The 18,015-nt window shown below is 33.1% G+C and overlaps 1 protein-coding gene and 1 pseudogene across 2 annotated transcripts in view; one reads left to right on the top strand and one right to left on the bottom strand.

The window, feature by feature from the left end:
• MIB1 (MIB E3 ubiquitin protein ligase 1) overlaps positions 1-18,015 on the top strand; it is a 154,361-nt gene that overhangs the window by 103,232 nt on the left and 33,114 nt on the right. For both annotated transcript variants that reach the window (XM_037805583.1, XM_037805582.1), the window contains exons 11-12: positions 2,758-2,955; positions 6,512-6,663. In XM_037805583.1, the coding sequence (XP_037661511.1) occupies positions 2,758-2,955; positions 6,512-6,663 (350 nt within the window). The remainder of the gene's footprint in view (positions 1-2,757; positions 2,956-6,511; positions 6,664-18,015) is intronic.
• On the bottom strand, positions 4,004-6,376 carry LOC119511861 (annotated as a pseudogene).

Below are 18,015 nucleotides of genomic sequence, written 5' to 3'. Positions count from 1 at the left end.
ACCTTTGGCAAGAAAGGACCTGGGGAACATTTCAGTCCCACCAGAGTCACCAAATTGTTACCTAGCGAATGGGTTCGCTTTGCCTGATGTGCACAGAAGTCAATGCCAAGATATTGGGATTTTAAGAAAAGAAAGAGCTTTAATGCAAGTTGACTGGGGCATGGAGATCGGAAACCCTGGCTCAGATCTGTCTTCCCAAGCCTAAAGAGTTGAGGGTTTTTCTGGGAAGTCACTCAGTTAACATAAGTTAACAACTACAATATCACGTAAAGGGATGGAACTAAGTTAACATATCCATTACAGTAACAAGTAAAACTGTAGTCTGGTTACGCTAGGGATTCTGGGAATAGAGGTGAGTAAGACATAGAAGCTCAAAGTCAGATAAAAAAGTACAGACTTGGAAACAATTATAGTGTAGTGTGATAAATGGCATAATAGAAGGAGAGATAAATAAATTTTTTGAGAGGGGAAGTTGAACAGGAGAGGGGTTGCCTGAGCTGATTTTTAAGGGTGTCTGGTTCTCAAGCCACAGAGCTAAGCCTTTAAGAAGCTGTTCTTTATATAGTAACAAGACATTAAAGAATTTTAAATACAAAATTAGGATTTTACAGGGAAAATTTGTTCTTTAGTATGAAGATTGGGTTGGGGTAAAAAAATGGAGGTAGGGAGTGTTGTGATCATATTTCAGGTGAGAATGAAGGCATGAATCAGTTAGTGGTAGCGTTAGAGAAGAGACAATAGATTTAAGTATAAATAAGCAGAATTTGGTGCTTGCATATGGGGCTCAGGGAGAAGAAACAGATGAATGGGACTTAGAGATATTGATTTTGTTGACCATATGGTTGGTGATTCTATCAGCTAATATGTAGTGGAGACTGGAAAAAGAGCAGGCTTTGGAGGGTTGAGAGGAGAGAGATGGGAGGAGGGTAGAAAGAACCAAGATGAGCTTTAGATTTAATTTGAGTTCCTTTCATAAGTCCTTTGTTGAGGTCAGCTATAATATTGCCTCTCAAAATCTCATTTGTTGCCAGTATCAGAGTGAGAATAATGGGCTGAATTATTTGGAGTACTTAAGATGGATTCAGAAGAAAGCAGCAAAACCCCTAAGTTTAGGTCTGTGCAACTGAGGTTTTCTAATTTAGAAGAGAAACCTGGAAATAAATGTAATTGTATTATAATGTGTATGCATATTTTTTATCAACTTATATACATTGTCTTTAGACTTACATATATTTCATTGTTTTTATTTTTAGTATTTGTTTTTAGAAATAAACTGTTGATGGGACATGCGTGAAAGTGTTTCAGTAGTGGTTATCTAACAACCAAATAATAAATGTTTGGTACATTTTATAAAGAGTTCTTATTCTTATTCAGTGTTCCAGTTTGCTAATGCTGCCATTTTGCAAAATACCAGAAATAGATTGTTTGTGTTGTTTTTGTAAAAAGCTTGGCAGTTGTTTTCCTGGGATGCTTTTATGCACTGCTGTTTCCGAGGCTCAAGAGTTGAATTTCAGCTCTTTTATGTCATGTTTGCCACTTCCTGTCTTTTCAACAATGATTGTCACAACTGTTGTGTAGTATTAAACCATGAGTGGTTTTACTTTTAATATCTGTTTGAGAAAATATGCAAGAACCGAGAACTACTTTGACTTCAGTAACTGTTTTGAATACTGTTCGTTTGTTTTAAATGTTTTTAATCACAACAATATATATCTGTATTATCTTTGAAAAATAGTTCAAATAATCCTGGGTAATCACGTGGATTGTCAGATTTCCTTGCAAAATCTAGAGGCCAAGGCTGTGATTGGGGATAACTGCTGTAGAGGAAGTTTTTAGAGCATGCCTGTTCTGGGTGTCAAAATTTGGGATGTAGTATTGGAATAAAGGCAGTCTCCTTATAATACATTTCTCCATCTGCATCTGGCAAGGTAATGAGATTTCTTTTTGGAATTAACTATGTTTATTCTCTCTGATCTTCATGATGCACAATACAGGCATTTTTTTTACTTTTAAAAAAGCAGGGTTTTTTACTGCGTTAAAAACATTTTTTTTTTTTTTTTAATTTAAGAAATTGGGTCATTCCCACCATCATCTTTTCATAAACATGCCTATTACAGAAGGTAAGAAAAACCTGCTGATTTCTCTGAAATAGTTTTGGAATTTTGAATGTATGGAATTAGGCTGGGTGATGCTTTGTTTTTATCTTTTGAGGTGTTATTTAATATATTTTTCTCTGTTCTTAAAAATACAGAGATGTATATGCCTCCCATCTTGAGATAATCATTGTTAACATGTTTATTTATTCCCTGCCCCCAAGGCCTAATTGAGATCATATTGTTTGGCCTCCTTCAAAAAATAAAAAAATCACTCAACTAACGTTAGTGCAGTTTGTAGTCACTAAAAACTCTTTGTAAATTTTTGTTTTTGCTCCTTAATCTTTTTAAAAAAATTTTTGTTTTTATTTTTGTGTGGGCTTACCATGATGGTTGATAAATTGAGTAATGAAGGATCAAATCACTTCTGTTAATAACTGTAGGTCTAGTACATGTATGATATATATTGATCTAGGCTCATTATTTATGTTTGGCATTAATCTCTGTTCTAGTCAGTTTCTAATTATTTTGTTGGCTCCATTCTGTTTCCTTTTCTCAAATTAATCTGGTTCTTGATATATTACTATACCTCAGTATTTTAGAAAATTAAATTACTTTTCTTTCTAAAACATTCACTAATTCAGATTTAAATGCTAATTTTTAGGATAAAGATGGAGATAGAGCAGTTCACCATGCAGCTTTTGGAGATGAAGGTGCTGTCATAGAAGTACTACACCGAGGCAGTGCTGATTTGAATGCTCGCAACAAGCGCAGACAGACACCACTTCATATTGCTGTCAATAAAGGTCATCTTCAAGTTGTGAAGACTTTATTGGATTTTGGCTGTCATCCCAGTCTCCAGGTAAATCTTTTAAAGAATTATATTCTGCAGGTATTTCTAGATTCCTGTTAAAGGACCTGCTGAGTTCTGTGGTAAGCATTCCTTTGTTACTAATTCTTTTTTGTATGATCAGTCATAATAAATGGTACCAGAGGTATAGAAAGTAATAAAATAAAATTATGGTTTTGATTTGCATTTCCCTGTTGGCTAATGATGTTGAACATCTTTTCATGTGCTTTCTGGCCATTTATATATCTTCTTCGGAGAGATGTCTATTCAGGTCTTTTGCCCGTTTTTTAATTGAGTTATTTGTCTTTTTAAGTTGAAGGATTTCTTTATATATTCTGGGTATTAAACCTTTATCGGATGTGTGGTTTCCAAGTATTTTGTCCTGTTGTGTAGGTTATGGTTTTACTTTCATGATAAAGTCCTTTGAGGCACAAAAGTTTTTGATTTTGATGAATTCCTGTTCATCTGTTTTTTCTTTTGTTGCTTGTGCTTTGGGTGTAAAGTTTAAGAAACCATTGCCTAACACAAGATCCTGAAGATGATTCCCTATGTTTTCTTCTAGGCATTTTATAGTTCTGGTTCTTATTTTACGCCTTTGATCCATTTTTAGTTAATTTTTACGTAAGGTGTTAGGTAGGGGTCCTCGTTTTTTTTGCAAATGGATATCCAGTTTTCCCATTTGTTAAAGAAACTATTCTTTCCTAATTGAGTGGTCTTTGCCCTCTTGTCAAAAATCAAAATTTGAGGACTGATTTTTTTTTCTCAGTACCAAATTTTTTTATTTGACTAAGTTCTATTTCATGCATAAGCATTACAGTCTCCCCTGTTTATTAGACTTTGGCAATAAAAAAAAAACAAAAACAATCAGCCTTGTACAGAACAGTGGAAACGTGCCAAGGACAAGGGTAGTCTACAGTTTTACTGTAGGATATACATATATATATATATATACACACACACACACACATATATATATATAAATTTTTTTTAAAGGCCTCCCTCCCTTTGGCCATATCAATTCTCAGTTCAGATCATTAAATTTACGAACAAGTTTTCAAAATCACTTCTTTATTTCTCCAAGATCTTCTATGCTGTCATCATCCACCTCTGGCCATTTCTCCTGAATGACATCAATTATGTCATCTGTGACATCTCCCTGAATGATGATTTCATCCTCCCCTGTTACTAAGGTACCCCAGGAGGATTTTTGAGCACAAAACCTTTGTGCTTCTTTAAGATCAATTTCAAAAGTTGCAAGTCCACACATTCTCCTTACATATTTCTTCTTTGTTCTGGGAATTTGGCTTTTGTAATCTTTTGTGGTATGGTCTTTTTTTTTTTGTTTTATTTGACCCCTTCCATCTCTCTTTAATTTTTTCTTCTCTTCCTCTTTCCCTGTTATTCCTTGACTCTTGGTAATTCCAGCTTCTTGTTTGGGTTAATTTTCTACACTAAGTTTGGCAAACTCATTTAGAAAATTCTTCTCTAACCATTGCCTACATTTAGCAACATCAGGCATATAGTCACAGTACTCTGTTGGTAATGAACAGACTTCACTCCAAGTGCATTACAAGAATCTATCTGGCTATCCCCTCTCCTTTCCTTGGGATAGCTCGTGTACTCTCTACCTTCAAACCATATCACCAAAGATTGATTTTTGAGATCTCAGTTCAATTCCATTGGTCTTTATATCTGTCCTTGTGCCAGTGCTATACTTTTTTGATTATTTTGGCTTTGTAATAAGTTTTAAGATGGGTAAGTTTGAGTCCTCTAACTTTGTTCTTCTTTTTCAAGATGGCCTTGGCTATTCAGGGCCCCTTATCCTCCCATATAAATCTTTTATTATTCCATTTTATTATATTTTATTTTTTGAGACTAGTCAAGTGAAGCAGTGGGAGTGGAAAATGAGCAAAGAAATCTGTAACTGACTGTTATTAGTTAGTTGTTATCTTCTGTGCTTCAACCACCCTTTCTATATAAATTTGATGATTGGTTTTTCCATTTCTGCAAAGAAGGTGAGTGGAATTTTGATTGGGATTGAGTTGAATCTATAAACCGATTTGGGTAAGATTGACATCTGAACAGTATTTAGTCTTCCTGTTCATGAACACGAAATGTCCTTCCATTTATTTAGATTTTCTTTGATTCCTTTTAACAATGTTTTGTAGTTTGCTGTGTACAAGTTCTTTCCATCCTTGGTTGGGTTTACTCTTTGATATTTCGTTCTTTTAGATGTTGATTGTTCATTGCTTGTGTGTAGAAATGCTACTGATACTTGGGTATTGATCTTACACCCCACCACTTTGCTGAATTCATTTATTAGCTCTAGGGGCTTTTTGTTGTGGAGCTTTCAGGATTTTCTAATATAGGATTATGTCATTTGCAAATAGGGAAAGGTTTATTTCTTCCTTTCCAATTTGGATGCCTTTTATTTCTTTTCCTTGCCTAATTGCTCTGGCAAGAACTTCCAGTACAATGTTGAATAACAGCGGTGACAGTGGGCATCCTTGTCTTGTTCCATATCTTAGAGGGAAAGCTGTCAGTCTTTCACCATTAAGTAGGATGTTAGCTGTGAGTTTTTCATATATTTCTTTTATCATGTTGAGGATGTTTCCTTCTATTCTTAGCGTTCTAAATATTTTTATCAAGAAGGAGTGCTGGTTTTGTCAAATGCCTTTTCTGTGTCAATCGAGATGATCATTTGGTTGTTTTCCTTCATTCTGTTAACGTGGTGTATAACATTAATTGGTTTTCTTATGTTGAACCAACTTGCATACCAGGGATAAATTCCACTTGATCATAGTGTATGACTCTTTTAATGTGCTGTTGGAGTCAGTTTGCTAGTTTTTACTGTTGAGGATCTTTTTCTTCTGTATTCATGAGAGATACTGGTCTGTAGTTTTCTTGTGGTATCTTTATCTGGCTTTGGTATGAGGGTGATGGTGTCCTCATAGAATGAATTAGGAGTGTTCCCTCCTCTTCCATTTTTTGGGAGAGTGAACAGGATTGGTGTTGATTCTTCTCGGAATGTTTGGTAAAATTCCTGTGAAGCCATCTGGTCCTGGGGTTTTCTTTGTTGGGAGGCTTTTGATTACTGAGTTAATCTCTTTACTAGGAATTTATTTGTTGAAGTCTTCTGTTTCTTTTTGAGTCAGTGTAGGGAATCTGTGTGTTTCTAAGAATTTGTCCATGTCATCTAGGCTATCTAATTTACTGGTGTACAGTTGTTGCTAGTATCCTCTTATAGTCCTTTCCCATTAATTTTTGTTACTAGCTGAATTATATTTGAATACTTAACTTTTTAATCCTATTTTTTCCTTTTCTTTGGGAATAGTAGTAAACAGCATGTTTATTGTGTTGTTCACCTAGATTATGATTTTATTTACTGTAAAAATGGTTTCTTGCCTGCATATTTATACTTAACACAGAGCATTATCTATTATTGATGGTTGTTGGATATGGCCTCTGTTTCTTTTTCTTTGTTTAGCAGTTCAGTAAAATATTAATATTACATGTGATGACTGATTAAAGAAGAACTAATGAAAGTCTCTTTTCTACCTAAAAAAAGGATTCTGAAGGTGATACTCCTCTTCATGATGCAATAAGTAAGAAACGGGATGATATCCTGGCAGTTCTTCTAGAAGCTGGAGCAGATGTCACTATCACTAACAATAATGGATTTAATGCTCTACACCATGCTGCACTAAGAGGAAACCCCAGGTAAAGACATCTCCGTTCACTATTTTGTGTACAATTAAATATATATATTTTTACTTCTATTTCTCTTTTTCTGGCATTTCTGAGGAAGTTATTTCTGCTTATTTTGGTATTTTAAATCATTTTAAAGATCTGTTGTATTTATGTCTGAATTCAATAGATAGTTTCTCTATGATGACTTTTTGGTTGTTAAACTAAATACAAGTATTATGAAATGATCATTTAAATGCATTCCAAATTAGGATATAAAGTATCAGGTATACTGAATTATTTCTAAAGATTTAATTAAAATCCATTCATTTTGAGATTTTTGTTTCTTCGAGATCATTCCCAGAGTGTTCTCTAAATCCATGCTATTTCCATGGTAATTATTATTATTTTTTAACCCGTGGCTAAATATCTATCAAGCTACCTAATTCCTTATTAATAATTCATTTCATTCTATAAACTTCTACTGTAGATGTTCCCCAGCTGTTATTATATTAATAATATAAGAAATGTTTGCTGGTTAAAGTTTGAGAAAGACTGCTTTTGGAGAGTCACATTATTCATAAGGGATCTGAGAAGTCCCACAGAACAGGGAAATGTTTAACTTTGCTTAACCTAGAGATTTCCATGGAGACATTTTTGGAAAAACTTTACCTTGAGAAGCATTTTGGGAAGTTCTAATTGGGTGTCTTGCATTTGTAGTTGACTCAAGCCTACATATCTTGACTTAGGAAAATGGTGACTTTGGAGTTTATTTTGATAATTTAGTCTGTCCTGAACTCTTGTTTTTTGAGTCATTTACTATGTTTTTATATCATATGTTTCCTTCTAATTTTCTTCCGTTTGTTAGCTTCTTAGGATCACCACTAGAGGGTGAGCACAGAAAATGAAAAGATTTTATTGCTATTGTTTGTTGGTACCCGTAACAACAGGTGTATAATGTTGGGTGAAACTAATGACCATATGTTAGGTCATGTCTGAATTTCTTTTTTCAAAGCTACAAATATTTGAACACTACATACTTCAGAATTATGAAGAAGACAAAATAGTATTTATGTTCCCTGCCCTTTAAAGAGAAGATGTGGTGATGATGCCAGGCCTGTACTAAGTACTGTACATGTAACATCTTGTTTAATCCTTACAACAACTTTTTGAGTCTGGCGTTAATATCCTCATTTGTAGATAAGAATTTGAGGCTTAAAATGAGATTAGTTTACTTAACCAAGATTACCTAGCTGATTAGTGGTGCAGCTGGAACATGAACAAGGTCTACTGACTTCAGAACCTGAGCTCTTAACCACTTTTACTTTTCCTGTAGTATAGTCCATATGTGAGACAACAGTGAAGCACATGGACAATGAGCAGTTTAATTAAGTAGGCATCAGTACAGTGGTCCCCTTGCTGCCTCGTTGCTTAGGCTCAGAGTCTTTGGGTTATCTTTGCTCTCACCCTAATTTCCACCTTCCAGTTAGTACCAAAATTCTCTTTATTCTACCAGTTTTTCCATTCCTTTCCTTTCCATCATTGCTGCTCTAATTAAGTACTCACCACTATTCTCTCTGCTTTCAGTCTTTAGCCAGATCCAACTTTCATACAATTACCCAAGTTGTCATTCTAAAGCATAGATCTAATGGCTCCTTTCTCTTGCTCCTGAATCTTCAGTTGCTTCCTTTTGTACATAGAATAAAATCTATACACCTTGATTTGCCATTCAAACCCTCTTTTGGTGCACCCTCAGCCTGTCTTTCTAACATTATCTCTCACTAATTAAAACCCGTCAGCCCACCTTGCCCTTGAGCTATATTACGTTATTCTCCTTTCCTAAAATATACCTTCAACTTTCTTTCTTCATTTATTTAAGCATTTTCTTTTATTGGGATGCCCATCTCCCCTCTTTATGTTAACCATCTTTCCTCCAGAGCTTCCTAGATCTCAATATAGGAATTAATTTCTGTTTGCCCTGTACTTCCTTGTTTTATGTTCTTATTTTGTTGCACTTATCATAATCCGCTTTGGGCTGTCTGTTAGTATGTGCTTTTTTATGTTTCTTTCTGCTAAAATTATAAGTGGTCATTGATCTGTATATCTCTCACAATGCCTTGAATATAGTAGATACTCAATAAAAAAGTTAGTTTTAACTCAACAGTTAGGACAGTGTTAGATATCACAAGATATTATATGATTAATTACAAAATGAATTCTGTAGAGAAAGTGTTAGGAGTTCAAACAGCAAATACTTCAGACTAGAATGGCCAAAAAGGGATTTTATTGAGGGAATTTAGATTACAATATTAAAATGTGAAGTTCAGGATAAACTGAGAAAATTTAAGTGTGTACAAAATGAGTAACTTTCAAAATGTTTTGAAGTATTTCATTTTTATTGGAAGTATGCATAGTATATTCTATAATACTAAGCCTAAAGAAGGGGTAGAAAGTTTACTTTTTCTGTTTTCTCAGTTCTTGCATAAATTTTGAAGTTTCCGTTAAAGATTTAATGACAGTGACTCCTCCAACCAGATAATTGGTGATGGGTGACATATTTTTTTTAGTAAAAAAGGAAAAACACCTTCATTTTACAAGTGGTGCTTCAGTTAAAGCTATTCAACCTCTTTATTCCTGCTTCCTTGGAAAATTTTTTTAATGACTATAGATTGTTAAAGAGTGTGATTTTAATTGGACACTGAAGTTGACACTACTTATATACCAATTGTAATTCCAGGTTGGGCCTTTTTTTGGGTTAATGTCAAGTTTCTTATTCTTAAAGTTGGCTTTTCTTCTCCATACTGATCAGTCAAAAGACAGAAAAAAACCATTTTTGGTATGCTCAGAATTTAAAAAATTAAGTCTTTACCTTTAACGCTTATTTTGGAAAACCAGGTAGAGCATATTATTTCTTGTACCTGATGAACTTACTGTTTTTGGATGAAATATCAAATACGCTTTAAAAATCTGCTAGTATTTTCCCCTTTGTTATAAACATTTTATCATTTATGTAGCTTAAGGACTCTCTTACCTTGAATTGTAATATTTTGATTTGTTTTTTGTGATCTTTGTTTTGTGCTGCGAATATACTTGTTTAGTTTTATTGCCTGTTAAACTTCACGTATGGTCCATTTTAATTGCAATTAATTACACTTTAGTACTTTTATTACACTCTTAGTTATTTTGAAGTTTTTCTTGTATTAAATGTATCTATTTGTTTCTATAGTAAATTATTTGCATCATTATGAGTATAATCCAATACCAGAAAAAATATTTACTTATAATTATTTCCATTTATTTTGTTTAGTAGTATTGAAAGGTTTGCAAAATTTGTTTGTGCATGTGCATACATGTGGAATTTTAAGTACTGTAGTATTCCCTAGGTTTTCTTTAAGTTAGCAATAATAACTTTTCAGGAATAAGTCACTAACACAGCTGAGTTAATAATTATTAGATGTACTTTTCTTAAAAAGAAAGCCATTTTCTTGGTCTTCAAAAATATGTTTACTGTCCTATATTTTTGAAATAATAGATATCAAAGCTTCTAATCAATACAGATCAAACTTGATCACTATTCCTTATTGTATGACATTAAGTGAAATAAAGATGTTAAGAGAAAAAGAATTATAAAGCCATTTCTTTTTTTTTTTTTACAATTGTGGAAGAATATAATGTAAATTTTCTCTCTGAGTACCTTGCTCATGCTTTTTAAAGTTTGTAACATTTTAGAATAGCAGTTACAATGTATTTTAATATAGTAGGGATTTTTAAATTTTTATTTTTAGAGAAATCTTAACTAAAACAATACTCATGTGTATTCTATTATTTGCTATTTATAGGGACATATTCTAGCTTTAGCTGTATTGTCTTTTTTATACAGGCAAAATTTCAGATTTAAAATAAAGAGCAGAAATTATTTCTGTAGTTAAAAATGAAAACTAAATTTTTTTTGACCATCATTAATCAGCATATTATTCAGGTACTTTCTTTGAGGATGCTCCATTTTTAGTTGCTTTTAAGTTTTAGAGCTCCCAATAGGCATGAAAACATATTAGTTAGCAGTGTGTTTTTGGCAGAACTGGCAAAAATGATTGATAGGTATTTGGGGGATATGTATTACAAAATTGTAACGTTACTTTATATAATGTTATTTAAAATTTTTATTTAATATGAATTAAATAGGGGAAGTAATAGTAAAATATGAGTGACCCACATGATGTGCTTTACTTATGTTTTCAGCTTAGTGCTAAAATAACATTACAGACACTTCTTATTTTACTTATTTATTCCCACAAAGACACATACCAAATCTTACCAAATATGTGACCAACTCATGATATCTTCTCTCAAATTTTTGAATTCTGAAATATGGTCTGGTAAATGAGACTATATTAGAATACAGGAAGATTTGATCATCTGAGCAATGTCTTGATATTTAAGGTTTTTCTTTCCTTATAACTGTACATGCTGAGTGCTATATACAAAAAAATGGCTGAGAGTCTCTTAAATGGTATTATACTTACCATGTGTCCAGGCACCCACTCTGAAGCACTGTGTACTTTGTAATATGTACATATAGTTAATATGACTGACTTTAGAGTCATTAATATTATGAGCAAGAAAGCCTATTAACTTGAAGTGATGACATATATATATATATATATATATATATATATATATATTAGGTTTCCCTTTGCCCACATTTTAGGGGATGATTTTCACTTTGAAATAGAGGAATGGTCAGGAGGTGAGGGTTGTGGAAACGTGAGTTTTTCAGTACTGCCTGTCTTCAGTAAGCTTCATTAATTGCTGATAATTTGTCTGTTTATTAAAGAACATTAAATTATCTATAGATTTACTGCAACTAATAAGAAAGTTATGTGGGTGTTGGATCACTTGTAATTTTCCCCTTCCTTCAGTAAATCTGTCCATAGCGGGAGAGAGAAGGAGAGAGAATGTGCGTACATTTTTTTTGAAGGACAAAGATAGAAAGAGGAAGGGGTGTCACAGAATGTAACTGTTAAAGAAACCACTCTATGGTCTTATTATGTTTTTGGGTGGATTTTAGGTCATCTTCCCAGATTTTTCCTCTTTGAAGGAAGTTTATTTTTCCTATTATGAAGCATAGTCTACATTTCATTATCATTTCTTTTCTGAAGGATAAGAAATTTAATACCAAGAGACCGTAAATAGATAAAATTATTTTATTTGAAATCCTTAAGTCATCGACACATTTTTCATAAAGCTTTTTATAAACTTCTTTAACCGCTATAGCACTTTGCGAGTAGAATTGACAGTATCAAATTATTTAATATTAATGACCATCTGAAAAACTTAAGTTGAAATTAGTTGACATGTGATTGATATTCATAATTTAAAATGTTCTCTGTCCTGTAGTAATCAATGCATAGCTACAGCTGGTTGAAGGGGACCAAATCCATTGAAGAGGCGATTTGGTTCCATTTTACCAGCTCTAGCAAAGCATTGCAGTGCTGCTGGTTTGGGATCCAAAACAGTTAAAGGCATTTTATTTTTAAAATTATGGTTATGGAACTTCTACAAGTGTTAGAAATTCTCATATCAGTGTTTCAGTCATTAACTGTAAAATTTTCTATTCTGAAGGCACTTGTCCTTTTTCCTACTGTTAAAGAGCAGAAGTCTTTTTCTTTTAATATGTCTTTAATGCATTAAGGAATTATCAGTGTATTGTTTTCAATGCCTTTGCTTAATTTCTCAATGTATACAGTAACCTGTTTCAAAACCACCAGCATTTAGAGGAACAAATAGACCTTGATGTGTTTCAGAGTAATGTTTTCTATTTATTTCTAGGCAGTAAACCAGATTATTTGAGTAAACTATAGGCTAGGTAAGAGTATTGTTACACTTTTCTGCTGCTGCAGCTTTCTTTTTCAGTATTATAGTTGAGGACTAATAGCAGCTTGCTGGCAGGGGGTGAGGAATATGAATGACCTTAAGGAAGCACTTCTGCCCTTTGGTTTATAAATAGATCATACATGTATTCAGTGTATTGCTTGGACTTGTGTTGAAAGGAACTACCGTGCATGCCAGCTTATTTTTCTTTGGTTTTGCTTTTATGTAGTGTTGCTAATCATAGGTTAGTAACTTAACTTTTAAAGCTCTATTTCCTTGACTAAATAAATTCATGTCTTATTTTGAATATACATTGCCTAGTTTATTCTCATTAACAGCTTAATTATATGTTGACTTTTGGTGGTCAGCTACAATCTCGGAATTTGAGTGTTAAAATCCACCATATGAGTTAATACTTTAAACATCAGTATAGTAAATTTTTGTTATAATGTGGTTTCTCTGCTGTATTACTTTAAGGGGGAAGGGATGTCTTCTGAAACATACTTGCATAAAATAAAAGTTTGATAAATTATCATTTGCCTATAAGGTAACTACTCTCAATGAAATACAAAGGATAAATACTGTTTTGAACTAAACTGGGAGATGGTCAACACCATTTCACACAATATGCAAACAATTTTTATGTTAAATATATTCTGCATCTGTTTTTTGGTAAGTATTATGCTGCTGGTGAAATTAATATAACTACAATTCTTTCCATCACTTATTCTAATAGAAATGAAACAGGTGTTAAATAGCTTGGCCTTAGGTTCTGAAGATAGCAATAAAATTGGCTGCTATTTTTACTAGTTATATGGGAGCTGTTTAGCAGATCCAGCTGCTCAAGTGTGCTTTTGGATGGCAGTTCAGTTTCATAAACTGGCCATATCGGGGCAAGAAGAGGCCAGGGAAAAAAAATAGTACAGCATTTGATAATGTCAGCATCTGTTATCCCTGTCAGGGAGACAGTTGAAATGTTTGAGTTACACCAGTGTCAGCAGATGCCCAGAGTTTAATATGTACTCAGTTAAAAATGAACAGCTGATCTAAGTGATGGATGTGACATTTTAGAGTGATTGAAAATACTTTTAGATATGTTAAGTTAAACACATAAGCACTAGAATCTCAGTATATAATTTTTCTTTTTTAAATGAATACCCTGTCATTTTGTTTTCTTAGTAGTACATACTTCTAATTTTATAGCAGAGAGATCTATAAAACATCAATGGGATGTTTTAAAAGAATTATTAAAAACTTACTTTTATTCCTTTAGAATAAATAATACAATTATTCATTATAAAATATGAATAGAGTAATACTTTGAGTAGAATTATGGAGGAATCTCTACTTTTGAGGTGCTGTATTTTCAATTTTTATTATTTAGGACATCTCAAGGTAAGCCTGATGAGATGAGACATGGCCTTTCTATTTAATGGATGATCAGAAGGCCTGTGCTTTTGTAAGTTAAGCTTTGAACTAATTTCTTCCTTGAAAAATGTAGAATTTTTAATCATATGCTCTTTATAATTTCCAAAAAACATTCAATAACTTATATGCTACCATATGTAATGGAGTCATTTCTCATTCTATATGGTCTGCTAATAAAATAAAAAATCATCTTTTGACTATTAATTATCTAGTTGTCTTACTAAACAGAGAAAATGAATTTTAAACTTATAGCCATCTCTGTAAAACTTCTGACAATAAAATTTTTAACTATTATTATTAACTTGGCTTTTTAGACACGTCTAAATATTTGGTTGTAATAATGCTTAGAATACATGAGTATTAGTAAAACAGCTATTTATTATTTCTTTTTTTTCTAACTCTGTCATGTATTATGGTAACCTAGAACAGGTACCAATTATAAATTGTTGCTGAGAGTTTCATTATTTATTATTCTTTCAAAGTAATTTGATATCTTCAACATGCTATAAATACTAGGTTTATCATGTTTATAATAAGTTGAGTTGTAAATTTCATAGTTTTGGTAAAAGATTATTCTTATCTGTATAAATTGGTTTCCTGACTATAACGTTGTTCATTTTATGTACCCTCTTTGGAGAAAGCAAATTCAAAGACACTATAGATAATAAACCAACTTCTTTTAAATATTCGGAAGTATACCCTGTTGACTTACAGCTGTGGCCCAACTGTTACTTTTCATGTTTAAATCTTATGTTTCAATTCAGCATTTAAAGTGGAGATTGGGTTAACGATCTGATAATCTTGAGGAGGACATTTTTTGGGAGGTAGAATTTTACTTAAAAGATAGTCTTCTAGAATTATGATTCTGTGGCTGTCAAAAGAGAAAACTTAAAATAAGTGTGCTTCAGAAAGTCCTCTAATATTAATAGATTATACATTTATGAAAATATGGAATAAAAATAGCTGTTGAAATGCGAATGAAGTCAGCTTTTGTTAAATCTTATTTTTCTTAACACATCAGTCAGCCCTACTAATGTAATATGCTTAAGATCAGATTGTTGAGAGAGAACATAGGTCATGTATATCTCTCATTGTTTTGTGCTAGTATTACTATTTTCCCTTTTGTAGTTGACTTTTCATCATGTGAGCATTAAGTTTCCATCGATAAGCAGTAGGTACATTTTTATGCTGTTAGTTATTGCAGAAGGTCAGTTTGCTTGATACTAGGTTAATTTGCCATATAAAGGTCATTCACGTAGAAAGAAGCAAGTGCTTCTTTCAGCTGCAGTTTAGTTCCCTCTTGGTGGTTTACTGCCTACCAAAAATACATACTTCTTTACATTCCATAGCATTGTATGTTCATATGGGTACATAAAGAAGTATGTACTCTTAGTAGGTATTACTAAGCTGTTAGCTGTAAAAACATGAAATGCTTTATTTTCCCATTTGTTAATAAAACATTCAGCTTACTGATGTAGAATAATGGTAGATCATTTGCAGACTAAACTTTATAACAAATTTACCTGAAGAACGGCATTAACCTTTTATGGTTCCTTGTACTTGGTGGACATAGACATTTTTAACCATTTGGCCAGTTCCCTGTTGAACTTTGTGCTGGCTTTTTCCTTTTTGCAAGAGATTCATAGAATCAGTGGAGTTTTACAAAGTGTTAATTTCAGAAATTGGTAAGGTCAGCCTAGTGTTTCTTCAGTCTTCAGAGCAAATTTCTTCTTATTTTGTAGATTACTTCTAGATCCTGAAAGTAGATAGTAATTAATTCAATGCAAATTTTTTTTCCACAAACTAGATATCTTGCCCAAAACTTCACCAATTAACCAGTTAATACTTTTCTGATTTTGAGCCTAAAGTTGAAAGGATGGGGGGAAAAAAACACATAAGATCTTTCATGAGTGAACTGAATTTTTAAAGATGATGAAGATTTTGTTCACGTTTTTTTAAGGTCACAGATGAGAACTCATGATCATTTACAAACCTTTGTTGTTCTTTTATCAGTTACTTACCTGGATCTTGTACTTTGATGCTTCTGTTTGGGTCAAATAAAAATTCAAATAAATGTATAAATATCTAATTTTTGGTGAGTTTAGTTCTTTGATCTTCTTAATATAAAGGATATCTAGTAGACAATCAGCTTTTCTTGTAGTCTCATTTAAAAAGTTAAAGGTTTTATTTAGCCAATGAGCCCTTGAGTTTTAGCTTGCTTGTTTAAAAATGAGAGAGATTATAGTTGGTGGGTAAGTCTTTAATATTATGGTATTAAGAGGTTAATTTAAAAGAAAACCTCAAGGAGTTTTCAGAGTTGGGAAAGGAAGACAAAAAAAAGCAGGGAACATAGAATTTCTGCAGCCTGTGATAAAAAGCTAGTGCAGCTCATAGAGAACAAATCGGAATAGAGCAGTAGATAGCCAACACTACAGCAGTTTCAGCAATGCAGCATTAGAATTACACCACACACATTCTGATTTATTTCTATGGACAGTTAATAGTAAGCATTAAAAAGTATTTATGATTGCCAAGTTTCTTGGTTGATTAAACCTTGAAATCGACAGTTAATAATTTTTAAAAGGTAGCATACTTTTGAAGCAGGATGTGATTTACTAGGGATGGCAAAATCATCATTTCATCTGAAATGGTAAATATTAAATAATATAAATGACAGTAAATGATTTGTACAGTTTTGAGGTCAGGAATTATTTGCCATGATATTAGAACAACATTCCTTTTTATACCACACATCCTCTCTACTTGAACTATGAAAATTATGCTATGACCACATGGAATTTAATATAACAATAAAAACATGTATCAAGTCAATAATAGGTAAGCATGCAGAAATCATAAACATTCTTACAAGTATAGGCCTTGTGGAGCTCTGTTACCTGCAAACTTTGTGTCGTGCAGCAGTTGCAGTTGGAAGAGAGGTAGTGACCTAGAGAGTCACATCAGCAGCAGCCATCTCATCTTGATTGTTTCTTCACTCTATTCGCTGATTCAGCACTTCTTTTTAAGATAAATATGAAAAACAAACACACACAAATAAGTTTACTTTTCCTTTCCTCCCCTTCCCGGTAAAAACCTACAGTAAAATGGAGTCAGCATTGGGCATTTCACCTGGAATGCCATATTACCAGTGTTGATTGCACAGATAGGAGTACTTTGTACCTGCTCTACAGAAAGTTACACAAACAAGGAAGGATGCTACAGTGGTCAGAAAATGAACCTAGCGTATTTTTCAGATGAAATGCTTCAGAAGAGGGGAAAGAGTTGTACAAAAAAAGTTGCATGTAAGAAGTTATTTTTATCATTGAGACCAAACAATAGATAAGTAAAGCACACCTCACTCCCCCCAAGTTACTGTAAACATTCACCCTGTTTTCCTTTGCCCACCAGAATATATGGGTTCTTCTTACTTCTCAGGAAATATTCTGCGTCTTTCTTGCTTTGAGGTTTTTTTTTTGGTTTTTGTTTCCAGGACTAAATGGTAGATCTGTGTTGAAGCTACCTTTTCATATCCAGAGGTCAAGTCTGCAAGCGAGGTCAGGACTTCACATGGTCACTACGGAGGCTAACTTACACTCTTCCCTCAGTGGCCACAGGCTAAACTGTTACAGCTTTATAGGCAGCTAAGCATTTGAAACATGCACTCTCAGGCAAACAGGCTCTCTTGTGCCTCTCTCTTCCCTGACCATATTTAGTCAACCATAGCAAAAAATAGTCTCTCAGCTATCGATTGTCGATCCACAAGCTGAGGAAGCCTCTATCTTGCTTTCTGCCTATTGATTGTTCACCCTGCGGTCCAAATACTGCTTTGCCATTTGTTCTGCCCTTTTTTTTTTTTTTGTAAAGCGCTGCCAAATAAAGAGGTCTCTCATGTTTCCACTTACATTTCCCAGATTTTCACTGAGCTTGCGCTGATACTAGGAAAGCCTGATGCGGCTGTCACTATACTTAGAAGCACTGCAGAGCAAAAAAGGAAAGAGGAAAAAAACCACCCTGGCTAGTAGCAAGACAATCTTTAGAAAGAGGTGGAACAAGTAAAATCCCCCTGCTGCCAAAATATATTTTACA

This window comes from Choloepus didactylus, chromosome 16 (assembly GCF_015220235.1).
Source record: "Choloepus didactylus isolate mChoDid1 chromosome 16, mChoDid1.pri, whole genome shotgun sequence".
Classification (NCBI taxonomy): Eukaryota; Metazoa; Chordata; class Mammalia; order Pilosa; family Megalonychidae; genus Choloepus; species Choloepus didactylus.
This window is presented reverse-complemented; position numbering and strand designations above follow the sequence as displayed.